Source organism: Tachypleus tridentatus, chromosome 4 (genome assembly GCF_004210375.1).
Source record: "Tachypleus tridentatus isolate NWPU-2018 chromosome 4, ASM421037v1, whole genome shotgun sequence".
Classification (NCBI taxonomy): domain Eukaryota; kingdom Metazoa; phylum Arthropoda; class Merostomata; order Xiphosura; family Limulidae; genus Tachypleus; species Tachypleus tridentatus.
This window is the reverse complement of record NC_134828.1, coordinates 109548686-109567658: the sequence shown is the minus strand read 5'-3', so window position 1 is coordinate 109567658 and position 18973 is coordinate 109548686. Positions and strand designations below refer to the sequence as shown.

General features: G+C 31.0%; 1 protein-coding gene across 4 annotated transcripts in view; it reads right to left on the bottom strand.

Annotated features, from left to right (window-relative positions):
• Positions 1-3545: 3545 nt before the first annotated feature.
• The window catches only part of LOC143249874 (sorting nexin-24-like), a 34560-nt gene continuing 19132 nt past the window's right edge, over positions 3546-18973 (bottom strand). The window contains exons 4-9 of one of the 4 annotated variants that reach the window (XR_013028021.1): positions 18845-18949; positions 16296-16378; positions 15271-15362; positions 8699-8857; positions 6793-6856; positions 3546-5325 (exon numbers count right to left, since the gene is read on the bottom strand). Coding sequence is in view for 2 of the 4 variants with exons in the window: in XM_076500458.1 (XP_076356573.1) it covers positions 8775-8857; positions 15271-15362; positions 16296-16378; positions 18845-18949 (363 nt within the window). In the remaining 2 variants the exon portion in view is untranslated. Of the gene's footprint in view, positions 6857-6990; positions 8858-15270; positions 15363-16295; positions 16410-18844; positions 18950-18973 lie in introns of those variants that run through there. The other 3 variants (XR_013028020.1, XM_076500459.1, XM_076500458.1) reach the window with 3 other exon arrangements.

Below are 18973 nucleotides of genomic sequence, written 5' to 3'. Positions count from 1 at the left end.
ATTAAATACACCTCAAAATGTTTCAATAACTTTTTCATATTTCAGTCATTACTCCAGTTTTTGTACTAAAATTGGTTACTGCACACAATTGAAAGTTTCTAAATCTATAGCAACAGATATGTCAGTCATTCAGTTATATTTTTAAAGATGTTTAAATCTTTAAATGTTTACTTTAAATCTGGATGTGTAAATTCATATGCTCAATCAATTCTCACACATTTCTGTGCCATAAAATGTATATACACATAAATGTTCAAATTTAAACAAATTCCACTTAAAGTTGCTACAAAACATTTGCCAGTTTCTTATAATAACTAAATTATCACTGGACTAGCTTTTAAGACTACTCATCTTTTGAAAATTTAGTCTAAAGTGAATCACTTAAAATAAAACCTTTTATTTTCGAAAGTTTTGAAAAATCACAACCTTCAATATTATTATTGCAAAAATGTAACTAATTCTTCCTTTAGTTTTGTTGCCTAGTAAGTTTATCCATTAAAACACCATCAAAGCAAATAACACCATTTAAATACAAAACAAAAGTTCCAAAAACATCAAAATTACTTTTAATAACCTACATTTGGGATGTTTTTGTCATTTAACACATACTACATTTTAGTATTTATGTCAAAACAGAAAATAAGATATTTTATAAATACCGTTTTCTCATTAAAACTCGTGGTTTTAGAATTTCTAAAATATTTTGAAGAGAATGGATTATTGTTGGTTCACCACTACCTGTATAAATAATGCATGTTCAATTTTCTTGAGTTATGACAATTCAAAAATTAAATCATCATCTCAGTTTTTGTGCAAATCTGGTTGACCAGGTATATCCACTCAGTCTACTTCAGGAAATCAAATCATAGATTTTTGCATGACAAGCTCACAAACTTACCAGTGAACCACCTAGGTAATAAAGTCACTCAGTATATGAGCTTTATACAAATTGATAAAAATCGTTATTGCTCACATACTTTGATATCTATATAGTTTTACTTTACATTTAAAAAGAGGACACATATACTATCTTTACCAAATTTTTTTTTTTAAAATGTATTAAAATAAAACTGGTAAACAGTATAAACATGATAAGAATTTGATACTAAAATAAAATTTGGCACAAAGCAGCTCGAGGATTACATCTCATTAAATACAACCAATGCCAAAACACACATCTGTTCATGATACTATAGAATAAAAGAGCCATACCATATTTTAAGATCACTATGCATTTCTCTAAGGACAGTTACATAGAAATTCCATGCATTTCAGATTTCATTTTTCTTCAATAATGGAAATTACTTCTGTCTTTCACAGTGTTAACACAATGGAATCTAGGTACGATTCCCTTTATTCTAAGAATATTTTTACCTTAAAAAACTATTCATTAGCCCCAGAACTTCTCACAATAGAAATGAGGTAGGCTTGGTACACATTTTATTTCTCTTTATAAAAAGTATAAATTTCAATTTTACAAATCTTGCCTCTTAGAAGCCTTTTCTTTTTACGTGATGCAACCAGTTCATTGCGAGTCTGACCTGAGGGCTTGAAACTGAAGTTTCCTGGTGTATACTAATATGATTCATATGTCAGTTTCAACATAAGATATATTCATTAACTTAAATATATGTGAGGCAATACAATAGAACTCTGGCATTAAGGGCACCCTACTGATTGTGTCCAAATGTCTTCTGTAGCAATGTGCCCTAAGATATAAAAAAATGAGCCATGCAAAAGGAAGATTCCATACTGACTGTATTAAATTTCTGCTGTAATTCAGCTAGCTGTAGTAATGACTTGTCACTGTGCAGTAACAGCTATTAACCACTTCAGCAAAGTGGAAAGTCAGTGTGCTTGGCAGCATTATAATGCACTGGACTAAATGTGCTCAACTAATAAAAAAATGTGGCTGGTTCTGCACTACAGGAAGGTTTAAAATAAAATGTTAAAGGTACGAAGTTTGCTTTACACATCGATGAACCAACTGACCTCACTATCCAAAAAATTTGTGCATAGTAGTAAGATTGTTTTTGGTATTAGAACAGCATTTGTAGGATTAGTTCCAGTACCATCTACAACAGTACAATCCATTTATTATACACTGAAAACTGAGTTGAGTAAATAAGATATATTTACAAAACTGTATTAGATTCGTGAGCAATGGGACTGCTTCTATGGTTGGAAGCAAAAACTTTTGTCTGAACCCAAATAAAAGTAGCAGCACCCAACTGTCTGCAAATGAAGTGCATTTGCCTTTCATTAACACTGTGCATTCAACATGCCTTTGGAAAACTTCCATCCAGAATTGGATTCCTCATAACTGGGATTCCACTCTGGTTCTCTAATAGTGGTTTACATAAACAAGAGTATAAATCTACATTTGAAGCACTTAATGTGGAAAATGAATCTGAAAATTGTTATAGAGGACCCCTGCCATTTCAAAAGGCTTCTAAGACTAGATGACTAATCAGAGGGAAAGTCATGCTTAATATTTTACTTAACTGACATGAACATTAAGCTTGTTTTTCAGCATTAAAACCCTGATACAAAGATATCAACTATTAAAATACTGTAGCTACCCTGATACAAAGCACAAAGCCAGAATTTTGAAAGAAATCCTGTATAATAGTATCAACTATTAAAATACTGTAGCTACCCTGATACAAAGCACAAAGCCAGAATTTTGAAAGAAATCCTGTATAATAGTATCAACTATTAAAATACTGTAGCTACCCTGATACAAAGCACAAAGCCAGAATTTTGAAAGAAATCCTCTATAATAGTATCAACTATTAAAATACTGTAGCTACCCTGATACAAAGCACAAAGCCAGAATTTTGAAAGAAATCCTGTATCAACTATTAAAATACAGCTACCCTGATACAAAGCAATAGCCTGTAGCTGTATAATAGTATCAACTATTAAAATACTGTAGCTACCCAAAGCACAAAGCCAGAATTTTGAAAGAAATCCTCTATAATAGTATCAACTATTAAAATACTGTAGCTACCCTGATACAAAGCACAAAGCCAGAATTTTGAAAGAAATCCTCTATAATAGTATCAACTATTAAAATACTGTAGCTACCCTGATACAAAGCACAAAGCCAGAATTTTGAAAGAAATCCTCTATAATAGTATCAACTATTAAAATACTGTAGCTACCCTGATACAAAGCACAAAGCCAGAATTTTGAAAGAAATCCTCTATAATAGTATCAACTATTAAAATACTGTAGCTACCCTGATACAAAGCACAAAGCCAGAATTTTGAAAGAAATCCTCTATAATAGTATCAACTATTAAAATACTGTAGCTACCCTGATACAAAGCACAAAGCCAGAATTTTGAAAGAAATCCTGTATAATAGTATCAACTATTAAAATACTGTAGCTACCCTGATACAAAGCACAAAGCCAGAATTTTGAAAGAAATCCTCTATAATAGTATCAACTATTAAAATACTGTAGCTACCCTGATACAAAGCACAAAGCCAGAATTTTGAAAGAAATCCTCTATAATAGTATCAACTATTAAAATACTGTAGCTACCCTGATACAAAGCACAAAGCCAGAATTTTGAAAGAAATCCTGTATAATAGTATCAACTATTAAAATACTGTAGCTACCCTGATACAAAGCACAAAGCCAGAATTTTGAAAGAAATCCTGTATAATAGTATCAACTATTAAAATACTGTAGCTACCCTGATACAAAGCACAAAGCCAGAATTTTGAAAGAAATCCTGTATAATAGTATCAACTATTAAAATACTGTAGCTACCCTGATACAAAGCACAAAGCCAGAATTTTGAAAGAAATCCTGTATAATAGTATCAACTATTAAAATACTGTAGCTACCCTGATACAAAGCACAAAGCCAGAATTTTGAAAGAAATCCTGTATAATAGTATCAACTATTAAAATACTGTAGCTACCCTGATACAAAGCACAAAGCCAGAATTTTGAAAGAAATCCTGTATAATAGTATCAACTATTAAAATACTGTAGCTACCCTGATACAAAGCACAAAGCCAGAATTTTGAAAGAAATCCTGTATAATAGTATCAACTATTAAAATACTGTAGCTACCCTGATACAAAGCACAAAGCCAGAATTTTGAAAGAAATCCTGTATAATAGTATCAACTATTAAAATACTGTAGCTACCCTGATACAAAGCACAAAGCCAGAATTTTGAAAGAAATCCTGTATAATAGTATCAACTATTAAAATACTGTAGCTACCCTGATACAAAGCACAAAGCCAGAATTTTGAAAGAAATCCTGTATAATAGTATCAACTATTAAAATACTGTAGCTACCCTGATACAAAGCACAAAGCCAGAATTTTGAAAGAAATCCTGTATAATAGTATCAACTATTAAAATACTGTAGCTACCCTGATACAAAGCACAAAGCCAGAATTTTGAAAGAAATCCTGTATAATAGTATCAACTATTAAAATACTGTAGCTACCCTGATACAAAGCACAAAGCCAGAATTTTGAAAGAAATCCTGTATAATAGTATCAACTATTAAAATACTGTAGCTACCCTGATACAAAGCACAAAGCCAGAATTTTGAAAGAAATCCTGTATAATAGTATCAACTATTAAAATACTGTAGCTACCCTGATACAAAGCACAAAGCCAGAATTTTGAAAGAAATCCTCTATAATAGTATCAACTATTTTCATTTTGTGTTTGCTTCACCAATTGTAAAATAATTTGAAAGTGTAAATTTTTCAAGCCACTAATATGAATCTTCAAACTCTCTCTAATGAATTGGTGATACTCAAAACACTGTTTAACAAGCTTTTCAATCTTAATGGAAGTGAAAAGGATTTAGAAAAAAATTGATTATGGGGTCAAATTTAATCAAGAGGTTGGAGCTTATCTAATAAACTGAAAGATGGCCAATATGAATGTGATGGCAGATGTGAAGTTGTTAAAAGAGGATGTAGAATGTTAATTATTGAAGAATCAGATCAAGTAAATAAGACATTAGCTGAAATTTTCTGAAATCTTTCAATGTTTAATCCTCACATCATATTGAGTCAAACAACAAAAGATAATTTTAACAACCTATGTTGCATTTAACTGCTGATAATTTTGATGGAATTGAACAGCAATACAGTAAAGATAATCTAAATGATTGGTGACAAGAAACTTTTTGAGAACAATGGAATTCCAAAAGACACTGTAGAATTTTGAATGGATGTCTTTAAGCACTGCAATTCTAAGAAGTTGCCAACATATGCATTAATTTCTCTGGTCACACCAGTAAGTAACGCTGTTGTTTAAAGGATCTTTTCTTTGATGACTGCTATGAAAACAAAACCAAGAAATAAATTCAAATTAATCTCCTGGATGCAGGTACTAGATCACATCTTTTGGAAAAATCAAGTCTATTATAAGGACTTTGTTGCTACAAATACAATGGTAAGTTAGTTTAAAGCAGATATGGTATATGGTTACAAAACTATTACTCCTACTAGTAGTTTTGCTACCAAAGGAGTGACTCGTCTTATAGGAAGGAGGAAGAAATGAAGACGTATTATTTTTCTTGTAATTTGAGGGAAATTATTTTAATTCTTAGTGTATTTTAATTTGTTTATTATATATTATAATAAATTTAATAACATATGATGTTTTTAAGTTCAATTTTTGTTTTATAACAGAATTTTGTATGGAGTTTAGGAGTTTGCCTTTTTCAACCATTAATTTGGCCATGAATCTCCCCAACCATCTGGCAACAGCTGTAACTAAGATCAGTCTAGAAGTGCAAGAAACACAATTACAACAGTGTCAAATAAGACAACATATTACCTAGTATTCTTTAACTACAGAATACAGTTCTAACAACATTCATCAAGTAAAAATAAAGCATACAACCTGTTAAGCACAAACCAATTTCATGAAACACTACATAAGTTAACATACAAAAAAGTTTATGTTAATGTTTGATATCTTTATATATATTTGAAAAAAATTAGTGCCTTTCTTCCATAATTGGGGTTGGAATGCTAACTTCAAGAGGTAAGTTTTCAACTTACTTACCCCCAAATGGTAGTACCTTAGTTTCTTATTCTTATTTTTATTTCAATTAATTTTTTCTTCTTTGCTTTGGAAAGCAGTCACCTTTCCACAACTGTCTGCAGGCAGTTAAGGGTGATACAGATGTTGGACGTTGTGGGCTTGAGCACCCACATCTTACTCTCCTAATTTCTATATCTATTGCTACTCTTTTAATTCTTATATGATACTGGCAAATGGAGGTTAAGAATGATAGATGGTGTATCCCCACTGCAATGTGGATCCTACTTCTTCAGTCACCTCCAAAACCTAGGGTACATTGTATATCCCACATTAAAGTTTGTAGGATCTTTTTAATTAGTGCAGCATTTTTGTTTATTTTTTAATTTATTATTGTTTTGGTTTGTCTTTAGGTTATAGTAAACACATAAATATATATAAAGAAATTTATATCAATTATTAACATTAACCTTTCCTTACAAATTTGTATGCGACATTTCTCAAGCCATCTTTAAACAAATTCTAAAAATAATACAGGTACAATATAATTTTGTTTTAAAGCTCGCATAAGTGTATAATGTTTTTGTTTGTAAAAAAAAACAAGGTTTCACAATTACAAATTCAATATAAAACTTCTAAAAATTGAATTTGTAACTCATATTCATGCATATATTTGTACAAAAATTAACCCTTTGACTGCAGCTGTTTTAATCAACAATTCAACTTTTGTTAGCTATGAACTGTATACAGCACTCACATTCAACTGCAGGAGGCAGACCATACCCAATACAGTATATCAACAGTCAATAGGTTTATGGTCCCTAGATGAATAGGGAGTACAGAATCTTAGTTTCATCTACTACACATCATATAGAAAAGAATTTCCAGTTACAGAAAATACATTTTTTTCTATTTAATTAGCAATTATTTTAAAAAATATAATGTACACTCATCATGAATCATAGAAAAACATTTTATTTCTGTAAAAAAAAATTTTTCTCATATTTATAAACATTTTTATCTGAAATAAGCTGTCAAAAGTGAAACAAGTGAATGAAACTTGAACTTCCTAATGACATTATTACAAATTTATTTTCAATAAAGATAAAACTGAAAACATACGTAGAGGCCTAATGCATTCTTTAGTTTGCTAAACCCTCTGCTGTGGACTCCAGTTTTTATTGAATGCTCATCAGCACAACAAACCAAAGAAATATAGAAAAGCCTTTTATAAAAATGAACTGCAAGTAAAATATGAATTAGGTTTATTTGAACAATGAGTCTGGTAAACTCCCCCTAGAAAGTTAAATAAAAAGTTTCCCTACAACTATACCGTCTAATGATTCCCATTTTAAATATACGCACTGATTATATTATTCAACATACCAATAACATTTATTACTTGTTATTAATATCTTGATATAGGGTAACTGAGCTTATAAGTTAGATTGACCACACACATACCTTTGTCTCAAAAATGTACTGTTTAACAGAGAAATCTTCAAACTTTCAGATCATATTTTACAGAGTGTATACCTCTATTTATAACCCTCATCTTTTTATTTCATGTGATGTTTTCATATTCTGGCACTTATTTTATGAATCAAATGTTTGCTGTCTTTATAAAATACAAGTCTCAGAATATCCTGACAACAGAACAAACTTCATCCTTCTTCTGCTTTGCTAATTGTTATCTTTATAAAATACAAGTCTCAGAATACCCTGACAACAGAACAAACTTCATCCTTCTTCTGCTTTGCTAATTGTTATCTTTATAAAATACAAGTCTCAGAATACCGACAACAGAACAAACTTCATCCTTCTTCTGCTTTGCTAATTGTTATCTTTATAAAATACAAGTCTCAGAATACCCTGACAACAGAACAAACTTCATCCTTCTTCTGCTTTGCTAATTGTTATCTTTATAAAATACAAGTCTCAGAATATCCTGACAACAGAACAAACTTCATCCTTCTTCTGCTTTGCTAATTGTTATCTTTATAAAATACAAGTCTCAGAATACCCTGACAACAGAACAAACTTCATCCTTCTTCTGCTTTGCTAATTGTTATCTTTATAAAATACAAGTCTCAGAATACCGACAACAGAACAAACTTCATCCTTCTTCTACTTTGCTAATTGTTATCTTTATAAAATACAAGTCTCAGAATACCCTGACAACAGAACAAACTTCATCCTTCTTCTGCTTTGCTAACTGTTACAACTATATTCAAACTGTGCTGCAAGCTTTAAAGACCCCATCACAATTCAGATTCCAAATTGTACAAGTCAAGCTGCTCATTTATCCAAAATTACTTCTATAGCTCTGTCACAAGGGTTAGTCATTACTTGAAAACAAACTGCATTGCACACCTTTATAAATGGTACCCAACAAATTGTGCCACGTTTGTTGCTGCTTATGTACAAAGTTATAAACTCAGTTTCAAACTTGGTGATCCTAAGGAGAACCAAGAACATGAAATGTAATACCAGATTCAGCAACTCTGAAAATCTCCTTCCTGACATTTGACTCTGCCTACCAAAACTGGTCCTGTTAGCTCCAAAACTTGGAAGGAGTGTGAGACAAATACTTAATAATAAATCAATATAGGCTTAACTATTCTGTTCTGTAAGATTAAGTTTATAAAAATATTCTATTTTACCATTTATATACTGATGATTTCATCTTATAAATTGAACAATTTGAGTTGTGAGTAAACTTCATTTCCACAAGTTCAGTTATCTAACAGAACTTGTAACTTGTTCTTCTGCTGAATACATTCCCATAATGACTCCATCTACAACAATATCTGGAAGAGAACCTGAAGAAAAGTACAATGTTTTAACAACAATATTTATACTTTGTATTATAAATAAAAATTGTTTATGGTTCAGTGTTAAAGTATTTCTTTATAAAGTTATTAAAAATTACTTTATGCTTCAAATTTTTTTTTAAGAATGTACACTATGCAAAAAAAGTTTTCCATTAACTATTGGATAAAAAATTTGAGCTGTTCAGATGCTAGATGAGTACACTGTTATTTGGCCATGTTTGCTTATTAACTCATTAATTACTGGTATCACTTTACATAACAGTGGCATATTTAGACATCAATAGGAAGACACACTAGCATAGTCATTCAAACATAGCTTTCTTAATAATCAGGTGATAACTGCCATTCAAAAAAGGGTTCAACACATACTTGTAAAAATCTAAATTTTTTGGATAAAAAGATTATAATTTTCATAGTAGAGGAAGGAACTGCAAAATTTATTTCAGAAAGAATAATCACACTGTGGTAAATCAATTTAGAGTAATTTCTGTATCATATTTATTTCATATGTTAAAAATAAAGTATAAAAAACTGTTTTACTGTAAATGGAATGAACAAAAATAATGAAATAGAGTTTGCTGCAGCTAACTTCATTGCTTTAAAAAACTTGAAACTTAAAAGAATTGTTATTTCAATTAAATGTCTAAAAATATTTTACTCTTTCTGGATTAGTGTACAAATATAGCTACAAAAAATCAAATGCAAGATAATCTATAACTTAGATAGCAAAGACATTTGTGACAAGTGCTGTAACAATTTGTACTTAAGGGTACCAAGAATTCATTGTGTTTAAGATATAAACATGTATTTTTGAAGTCAAAAAACAAATCAAGTAGATGGGTCGAACCAATTTCTTGTATAAGTACGTCCATCTTCTTTTTCAAAAATTATCTGTCTTTTTGTAATGCTAATTATGTTACTTCTAATACTAATTAGAAAAATGCTAATAAGAAAAAGTGTTTATCTTTTGTGTGTAGATGAACGTATTTGCTTAAAGTCCAGTTTTTAAGTTTCTTAAAGAGGATTTAAACAGAATATTGCTATCCTTATTAAGAAATATCTGTATCCAAAACACTCAATAAATAGTAGATTGAAATCCACTTGTATATATTACATAAATATTATATTTTGGCATGATTGTACAAATATGTCTTGTGTCATGAGGCTCGACATATTTTAGTATTCATACTACATGTCGGAATGAATCATGAGTGTGAAACTGCTGAAAACCAAAGAATGTTTTTTTTCATTTTGGTTCTTCCATTTTAGATTAATTTTACATTTGTCCAATTTTCTTTTTTATAACTCTAGTAACTGTTTGAGTAACCTCTTAAACTTCTATGTTGTGTTGTGTTCAACAGAATAATCATGGAAGTTCCATGCCAGCAGCAGTTTTGATCACTGCCAGATCCAATAAAAACCACTAAAAAGGTCATGCCATTGGCATATGGATTTAATCAAAATCATGCACATGGTTCTTTCCATTTGTACAGATATATATATATTAGTTTGTTATAACTTAAAAAAACCAAGCCACAGCAAAAATAAATTACACAAAAAATGCTGCACAAATTGAAAAGATCCCAGAGTACAAACTATAATGTGGGATTATAAAATGTGTCCTAGATTTTGGAGGTGACTGAAGAAGTAGGATCCACATTGCAGTGGGGATACACCATCTATCATTCTTAACCTCCATTTGCCAGTTTCACATAAGAATTAAAAGAGTTGCAATAGATATAGAAATTAGGAGAGCTGAGACGTGGGTGCTCAGGCCCACAACGTCCAACATATTTATCACCCTTCACTGCCTGCACACAGTTGTGGGAAGGTGACTGCTCTCAAAAAATAAAGAAAAACTAATTGAAATAAAAATAAGTAAATACAGTACTACCATCTGGGGGTAAGTAAGTTGAAAACTTACCTCTTGAAGTTGGCATTCCATCCCCCAATATGGTAGAAAGGCACTAACTGATAGCACAGAAAACAAATTATACTAGTATGAGGCATCCTGTCCAATTATCTAAATAAACTAGTAGAGCTCCCAATCATCATTCGTTTATTAAGTCTACTGTTACTATCATGTTATTAACAAACCTTTATATGTGGCAAAACATACATCCACATAAAGTAGTGCCAAGTTGTTAAATGACCTTATTCCTAACTAAAAATTATTAGAAATTTTAAGTAAAATTTCTCGAATTTTAATTTAATACATTCTATTGTAGAATAGTTTAATAATTCTATTTAAAGTTTCATTATTAAATCAATTAACTATTAATTTTTATATCACTATTTCAACATCACTGATCATTCGTATAAATAATCTTGAAATAAATAATATCAACATTATTTATCCGGCAGAATTAGAAACTGAAAATACTTCAATATCTAATGTTACTTAGATTTAAAAATTAAAATAATTGATAAAGATATCAATGTAAATCAGATATTTTAAAATTTGTAATATTTATACATTTTAGTATTTTATCAGTAATGTTGAAATACTGATACAAAAATTAATAGTTAATGTATTTAATAAAGAAACGTTAAATAAAATTATTAAACTATTCTGTAATAAATCTAAGAATTATTAAATAAATATAAAGAAATAAAAATTAGAGAAATTTTACTTAAAATTTCTAACTACTACTTTTCTTAATTCTTAAGTGAGACTGGCAATTGGAGGTTAAAAGTGATAGATGGCATATCCACACCACAATGTGGGTCCTACATCAACAGTCACCTCCAAAACCTGAGGTACATTTTATAATCCTACTTTACAGTTTGTACCCTGGGATCTTTTAAACTAGTGCAGCATTTTTTGTTTAATTTTTTTTGCAGCTTGTTTTTAAGTTATAACAAACTAATATAATTAGTCAGAGAATTGGATTTGCTGTTTTTAATGCAGTCCTTTCTTGTGATTTTGTTTACTTAACTTTACCAAAATGTATTAATTTTTACTAATATATATATATGGGTTTCATCTTCTTTGGCATATTCAATGTATAAATATTCCTCTAGGTTTGAAATACTTGTTTTAGTTGTATCCTTAGTAGTGCTTTCACAGCTTTAAAACTGCTTTGCATCCAGCCTATTTAACACAGATACATAATATTTTCAGTAAACATAAAATAACTAAGTTTTAATTAAATATGTGTAATAAATCTGTGTCTGTAATTATATGGAATCAAGACATTGACTGCTCTGAGTGAAGTGATTTTTGTGTTGAAATTAAAAATACTTTTCTTTATCTGAAAATTTTTAAATTTCATTTTGTAGTCCGTAAGACCTCCTAAATAAATATCCAATATTTTTGTAGAAAACTATATCTCATTTGTTATGTCATATACTAAACTCTTTATGGGGTTGGTCAATTTGACAGACCTCATAACCACAATAGAAATTATGAAATAATTCTAAATTATTTTTTTCTCTGGAATGACTGGAAATTGTAACAACAAACAACTGTTTATCCTGAATACTTTAAAGCTCGTAACATATTTGTATTGATTATATTAATTTTGGAGTCTAGCTATGAATCCTGTCACATAAGCTGTTAAAACACTTGACAGACAAACAAGTCATGTTACCAAGAAGACATTCAAAGTCAAAAGACTGATGGCAGGGTGCTAGTCTCTCATCTTACTTGGAACAACAAACAGACAGGAAAAAAGACTTGTATGTTGGCTCCACTTCAACCAATACCAACACCAAAAACCACAGGCTGAAAATGGGATCTCAAGGACGAGGGAAACAAACTAGATGCTGGGACAGCAAAAGATAAGAATAGAAAGGGAGGACCAAATTTTCTATGACAACCCTCAGAACCAAAGCGTTCACAGTGAAGGACCTCCATACATGGAGAAAGTAGAGGAGCCTGGCCCCCACAGGATCCAAAACCATAACTTGGGCACTGAGAGTGTCTGTTGCCCATAGACAGTACCCCAAGAAGTGATAGCAAACCTCAGCAGTACAAGAGACTGGAACCAGAAAGGAAGAGGAAGGAGGGTGAGACCCAGAAACAAGTTCAATATGGGTGAGAAAAAAGGAGACCAAGGAGAAAGGATGGTACTGAACAGTGCAGACTCAAATCCAAGAGTTAGAGATCAGTTGCATTGAGGAGTCAGTATACAGCCTAACTCATTGTATGATTTGCTCAATAAGAAGGGACACAAATGCACCTGAGACAAAGGGGCATTCCTTCAACACAATAGATCCAAACCACATGCACAAAAGGATAGAAATGTCAGAGTTTAAACTCCAGAGATTCTGAGCTGCATTCAATAAAACTGGAGCAGGAAAAAGGAAAGCTGAAGTACTGGGATCTAAACTCCACAAAGGACAAGTGACTCAAATTGCTGTAAAGATATGCTAAACCATGGTTACCAAAATTACATGGGAGTTAGTCTGTATACTGACTCCTGAACACAACTGGTCTCCAAGTTTATCTGTGTTAACACCAGCATTCAGTGAGAAAGGAAGCACTAGATGCTATTCCATCAGCCCATCACTAAAAAAGTAAGTGTGGAATTATAAGGAACAGAAGACAAAAAAAAATTATAACATGTCTGATTAATTAAGTAAACAAATAGAGAGGACAGACAGGAGAAGAAAACAGGCCACCCCAATCCTCTTCCTAATTTTCATGTACATTTATCTGCACATGGTAGCAGAGGGCATTTAATAAGCAGCACAGAAGACTGCTTAAAGGCAATTAACTTCCTATAGGTCAGAACCATTACTTCCTAAGCCTACAAAGCTTGTCCTAATGTCATTGAAGAGGTAGGAAAATCAACTGTAGTTGTGATGTGGGATTGCGAGATCATAACAAATTAATTTGATTGGGACAAAGGAGAACTGAAGCAATCAAAAAACAGTAAAAGATACGATTTTAAACAACCTGAAAAATTACAAAAGAGGGCTACATAATATTCAACTGAACTAAATGAAAACAACCAGTTGGAAAGCATGAGCTAAAATATCTCCTAGCAGTATAACTGCTAATTAAGAAGTGGTTATGGGCTGCATGAAGAGGACACTCGCAATCACAGTTGTATTTCACACTTATCGATGAGGGTTGCTCCACAACCATTTGCACCATAACATGCAGATGTCTCACGTGAATACATGAGGAGAAGATGGGAGAATTAAGGCTGATAAGAAGTGAACATTTGTGCATATAGAGGGCAGTATAAGTCAAGAAATGCTATTTGCACACAAGACACTGTATCAGAAGTAACACCTGTTTAAAACAACTGTAGACATGAAAATAAATTTGTAACATTAGCACAAAACTATAAAATGGGCTATCTAGTTTTGCTTCCCCCCTCCACAAGTACTAAAACCCTATTTTTAGCATTATAAGCACTCAGATTTACTACCAAGTCACATGCAGAAACAGAGAAATATGAAAAATGAGTCTATACCAAACCTACAGAAGAACAATAACATACAATTCTTCTTAAGGTATTTTAATGAACCAGTTGGACTTTGAAAAATGAAAGAAATACTCAAGTAGCAGAAGAAATAATTTTGCAAAATACAGTTGCCAACTTAGGTTTAACAACCTAAACAAAATCAATATTTTTTGTTTAACAGGTGCATACACGTGTAACATTAAACAGTAAGAAACAGACATAAAAAATGAAGTATGGAATGAAATGTAAGCACGTCATATGAGGCTGTTGCAGTTGTAAAAAGTCTCAGTTTGTTAAAGTGTATTTTGTGAGAAGAGAGATTCATATTTAATATATTCTCTGCAGCTGGGTCATACATTCCCAGTACTCCCAATAGGAACATATGTTTCCCATTATTAATGACTGTCATCACTGGAGGCAGCCATTGTCTCGTTATCTCTTCATCATCAAGCTTGAAGACCACCTGACTCATTTTCACCATCGTCTAAAGCTATCCGAGTCAAGCACATCAAGCACATGTACAAAGTAATTAGGGTTACTACTCATTACTCTAATGATGCAGGCACACATTTGTCACATATTCTGCTCAGGCATCTTGTTAGTTACTGAATGCTCAAGTAGAAAACATTGAGAAAAACAGTACATCAACATTGGATTGAATAGCAATAAACAATTCATTTTACTACCATATGACATGAGCAACTATTTTTAGTGACAATGGGAAACATCTGTCCTAATCACAGTGTGATGGGGGTTGGACCACTGGAAAATAGATCTCCCCGCCACAGTGAAAAGGTTAAGACTAAGTTCAGTGTATTTAGCACTAGCTGTGATCAAGATATTTTGGCACGTTTTGAATGGAAAAGAAAAGATATTTAATCAGATAAAGACAACAGTTCAACAACAATAACTAAAACAAATGTCACTAAATATTATCAAATAACTGAAAACAATTAGAATGTTACATATTAGAATATTTACCAGAATATGCTGGTTCAGAAAAAGGATTTGGTAGAAAAGTCAAAATGGGTTGGTGGGTTGTCTTTCTTCCTATACTTAACTGTTCCAAAGAACTGTAAAATGGAAAACAATTAAATTTCAGGCTTATTCTTCCATCATATATTTATACATTTTTACATTAAAACAGACACCAATACCTGATGTAACAAAACGTCTGAAAATTTATTAATATTTAAACAAATTATTAATTAAACAAGAATTCATTAATACTTAATCAAAAACATTTCTTCCGCCTTACTCAGGTTCTAATCCTACTTGTTGATAGATGAGGTAGGTGAAAGATAGTTTTCAGTCCACGTTACACATGTTTCGACATATAGAGGGCCTTTTATAAAAGAAATCTTAAGATAATGCTGTACAATTTTGATATTTCTGGCTTGTACAGGTTTCTGCCCTATGCAGTTTCTGGCTTAGGCAGGTTTTACTGGATATATATATATATTTTGTCATTAAATGTACTTAAGTTCCAATTAACTCAATCCCCTATTTTATAAAGCCTTTGTAAATGACACTGACAGTTACTCTTAATTATACGATCTTCACATTGGCAATTGATAAATGAATAAGAAAACAACAAGCATAAGAAGACAATATCGTTAAAAAGAATAAAAAACACATACAAGCTGATGTTAAATACACTAGAAAAACAACTAACCAATCTATTACAGAACCAGGAATTTTATTATAGTTACTGAATACATTTATTAAAAGCCTATGACGAACCCAAGTAACATTATAAAATAAAATATTTTTAGTACCATATTTATCATTTTTGTCTCTTTAGATATGAAAGTTAAAATAGCTACCTACAATGTTTCCGTGAGAATGGAGACTCTTCAAACACTGAAAGAAATCCTGCTTACACTGCACTGTACGTTTCATGTTTTAAACAAGGCTATATAAAGTTCATGAAAATAACATGAAAAGTTCAACATTAAATACAAAAACATGAACAAAATAAATCTTGTCACTGTGTTAGTACTTACTCTAAACTTGCAGATGGAGAAATTGTTGGAAGTGACAAAAATACCGACACTTCTTTTGGCAGTGGCTGCAGTCGAAGCACTTCCTGAATCAGTTAAAGGAACACACGAGCATGACTGTGACAATTACGATTCACACAATGACCAAAAGTTTTCTAATTAAACAATACAGTTGTCAAATATAAGTGTGTCACAAAAAATATAAGAGAAAATGAATGAAACAATTATTTCTGAATCAATGTTTTATAAGTTCTTATACAAGTCATTCTTCATAACAGACTGTGTCCATTAACATTTCCTTGTGCATTAGTCTTGAATACATCGTGAGAAAAGTATAAACCAAAAGTAAAACAAATTTGAATGTAGGAATGGAAGTATTGAAAATAAAGGAAACAAGGTAGGAATGGATGGGATAACATTACATCACTTGGTGGTTTTTGACACAGTGCAACTTCAAAGTGGGTATATGACCATCATTCCACCCTTTCCTACTTTGTGTGTTTTTTGTAACTTGGTAGTTTTTAATACTAAATGAAAGATTTATACAGCTAAGCTTTCTTGTTGAAAAACTTTGTTTCAGCAACCAAGTACAGATACTTGTATATAATCTAATTATGTGAACCTAATAAAATGCACGATGATGATGTTTGCTGTTGCAAGTCAGAAAGAAACCTCTAATAGTCATACTATGTTTATGTGAGACATTATGACAATATGAATGATAAATGGTGGGCCAACAATATCACATAAAAAGGGCTGATTTTTTAAATTAAAAAAAAAAAATCTAGATCCAGAGAATATATTATGTATCCCATACTTAATTAACTGAAATAACTGCAAGCCAATCAGGTATCATGCATGCATAAGTAATGCACCCACACACGATATGAGAGCAAGTTGTTATTAGGCAACTTACAGAGTGTACTTGTAACCACAGAATATGATTACTATCATACTATTAAGCTTGTTAGTAGTTTTGCCAAATGCTTATTGTTATTACTTGTTACTTTCAAAGTTATAAGTAAAAACTAAAAAACACTTTTATCCAAGGTAGCATAATTCAATCACATGCATTCATATCTGCATATAGTGAAGGCAGGAAAACATTACGCCTTTTTAACAGTGTAGGCTGTGGTTTTGTGAAGTGTTTACCAACTACCTCAAGTGTCCTGGTGACTTGTTACTCTTCAGTTGGTCTGTTTACTACTCAACAGTGTGTAAAATGCTTTTTTAAGTTTTATTCACATGCTGTTTACAGTATATATGAGATCTTAATTTGTACTACATCTGGTCCATTCCTACTATAAGTACAACTGTACTTATGACTAGAGCTTAAATACCATATATTGCTTTTAACTAAATAAGCTAAACCTTTATTAAAACTGGTCTGCCAGTAAGCTACATATAATTTTTCCATTTTGAATAGCTTGAAGCATGTTTATTACACTATTCTTTTACTTTTTAACCATATAAAGATATATTCTTTGAATCCTTATTACAACAGAATAACATACATATTTAGTAGAATATGTCAGCCAAGTAATGACAGAGAAGAGCATTACGAAATTATTTTCAGACTTTTACAAACTTTTAAGTTCAATATGTTAATGGCCAAAATATATTTCACTACTTTAACTTTTTAACAACTTGATATATAAAAGCTCTGTCAAAAATTTCATGAAATACACTAACTAATTTTTTATCAGATATTGTTTAATATAATTTGAGTCATAGATATACATAAATGTTCCAGTATAATACTATTAATCAGTGTAAACATGAATAGTAATATAAAAAGAAATTAGAATAATTTAACAAAACATAAAAAAATAATATTCTCACAGAAGTTCAAATCAATCCATAAAAATAGTTATAATATTTTGTCTTTCTATTTGTGGGTAAACAGTGCTTGTAAAACACAGTCCTTACCCATACAGCTTTCAGCAATTACATGTACTTTAGAAAGTGAACTTAAAACTCTGTAGAGCTAACAGTTTTTCATTTATTGTTCACTCGTACAGCATAGTTGGCACAGTCTAATAGATGATTCTATGTATCATTTTAATATTTCTAATTTTGTTGTGCAAAAAATTGTGTAATTAAATAATGGCTAAAGACCAATGGAACATATAAACTGAGAAAAAAAATTAAAATTACATTTGATTCAATACTAAATATTAAACCTTCATGATTTGACTAATTATTAGTTGTAATCATCACCTGAAAATGAATGAAGAATTTAAAATTTATTATATTAATGTATTGTACTCTGATGAAGAATTTAAAATTTATTATATTAATGTATTGTACTCTGGTGTTTCCAATATTAAATGCAACCATAGAGACAGCTAACAAATTTGAGTAAATGCATCAGACATAAAAACTTCTTTCTCACCCTACATTCATCCAGGAATGTGTCCATCCCACAAACTGGGGTAGTTCATTTAATTCGTTAAAATAACTCATGAAACAAACGTTTATAAAGAAGGCTAAGGTCAGTTCAAATTTTTTCCAAAATTCTTGACCTTGTATTGGTCATTAAGAAATATTACCTGTACATAATGTTCGAGAGCTTGTCTCCTCTGTTCAATAAACTTTGGACTGGAGTTTCTCATTTTCTTAGGTGGAAAACTTGGTGTTTGGACCAACCTCTTCAACTAAAAATAATACATTTAGTATAT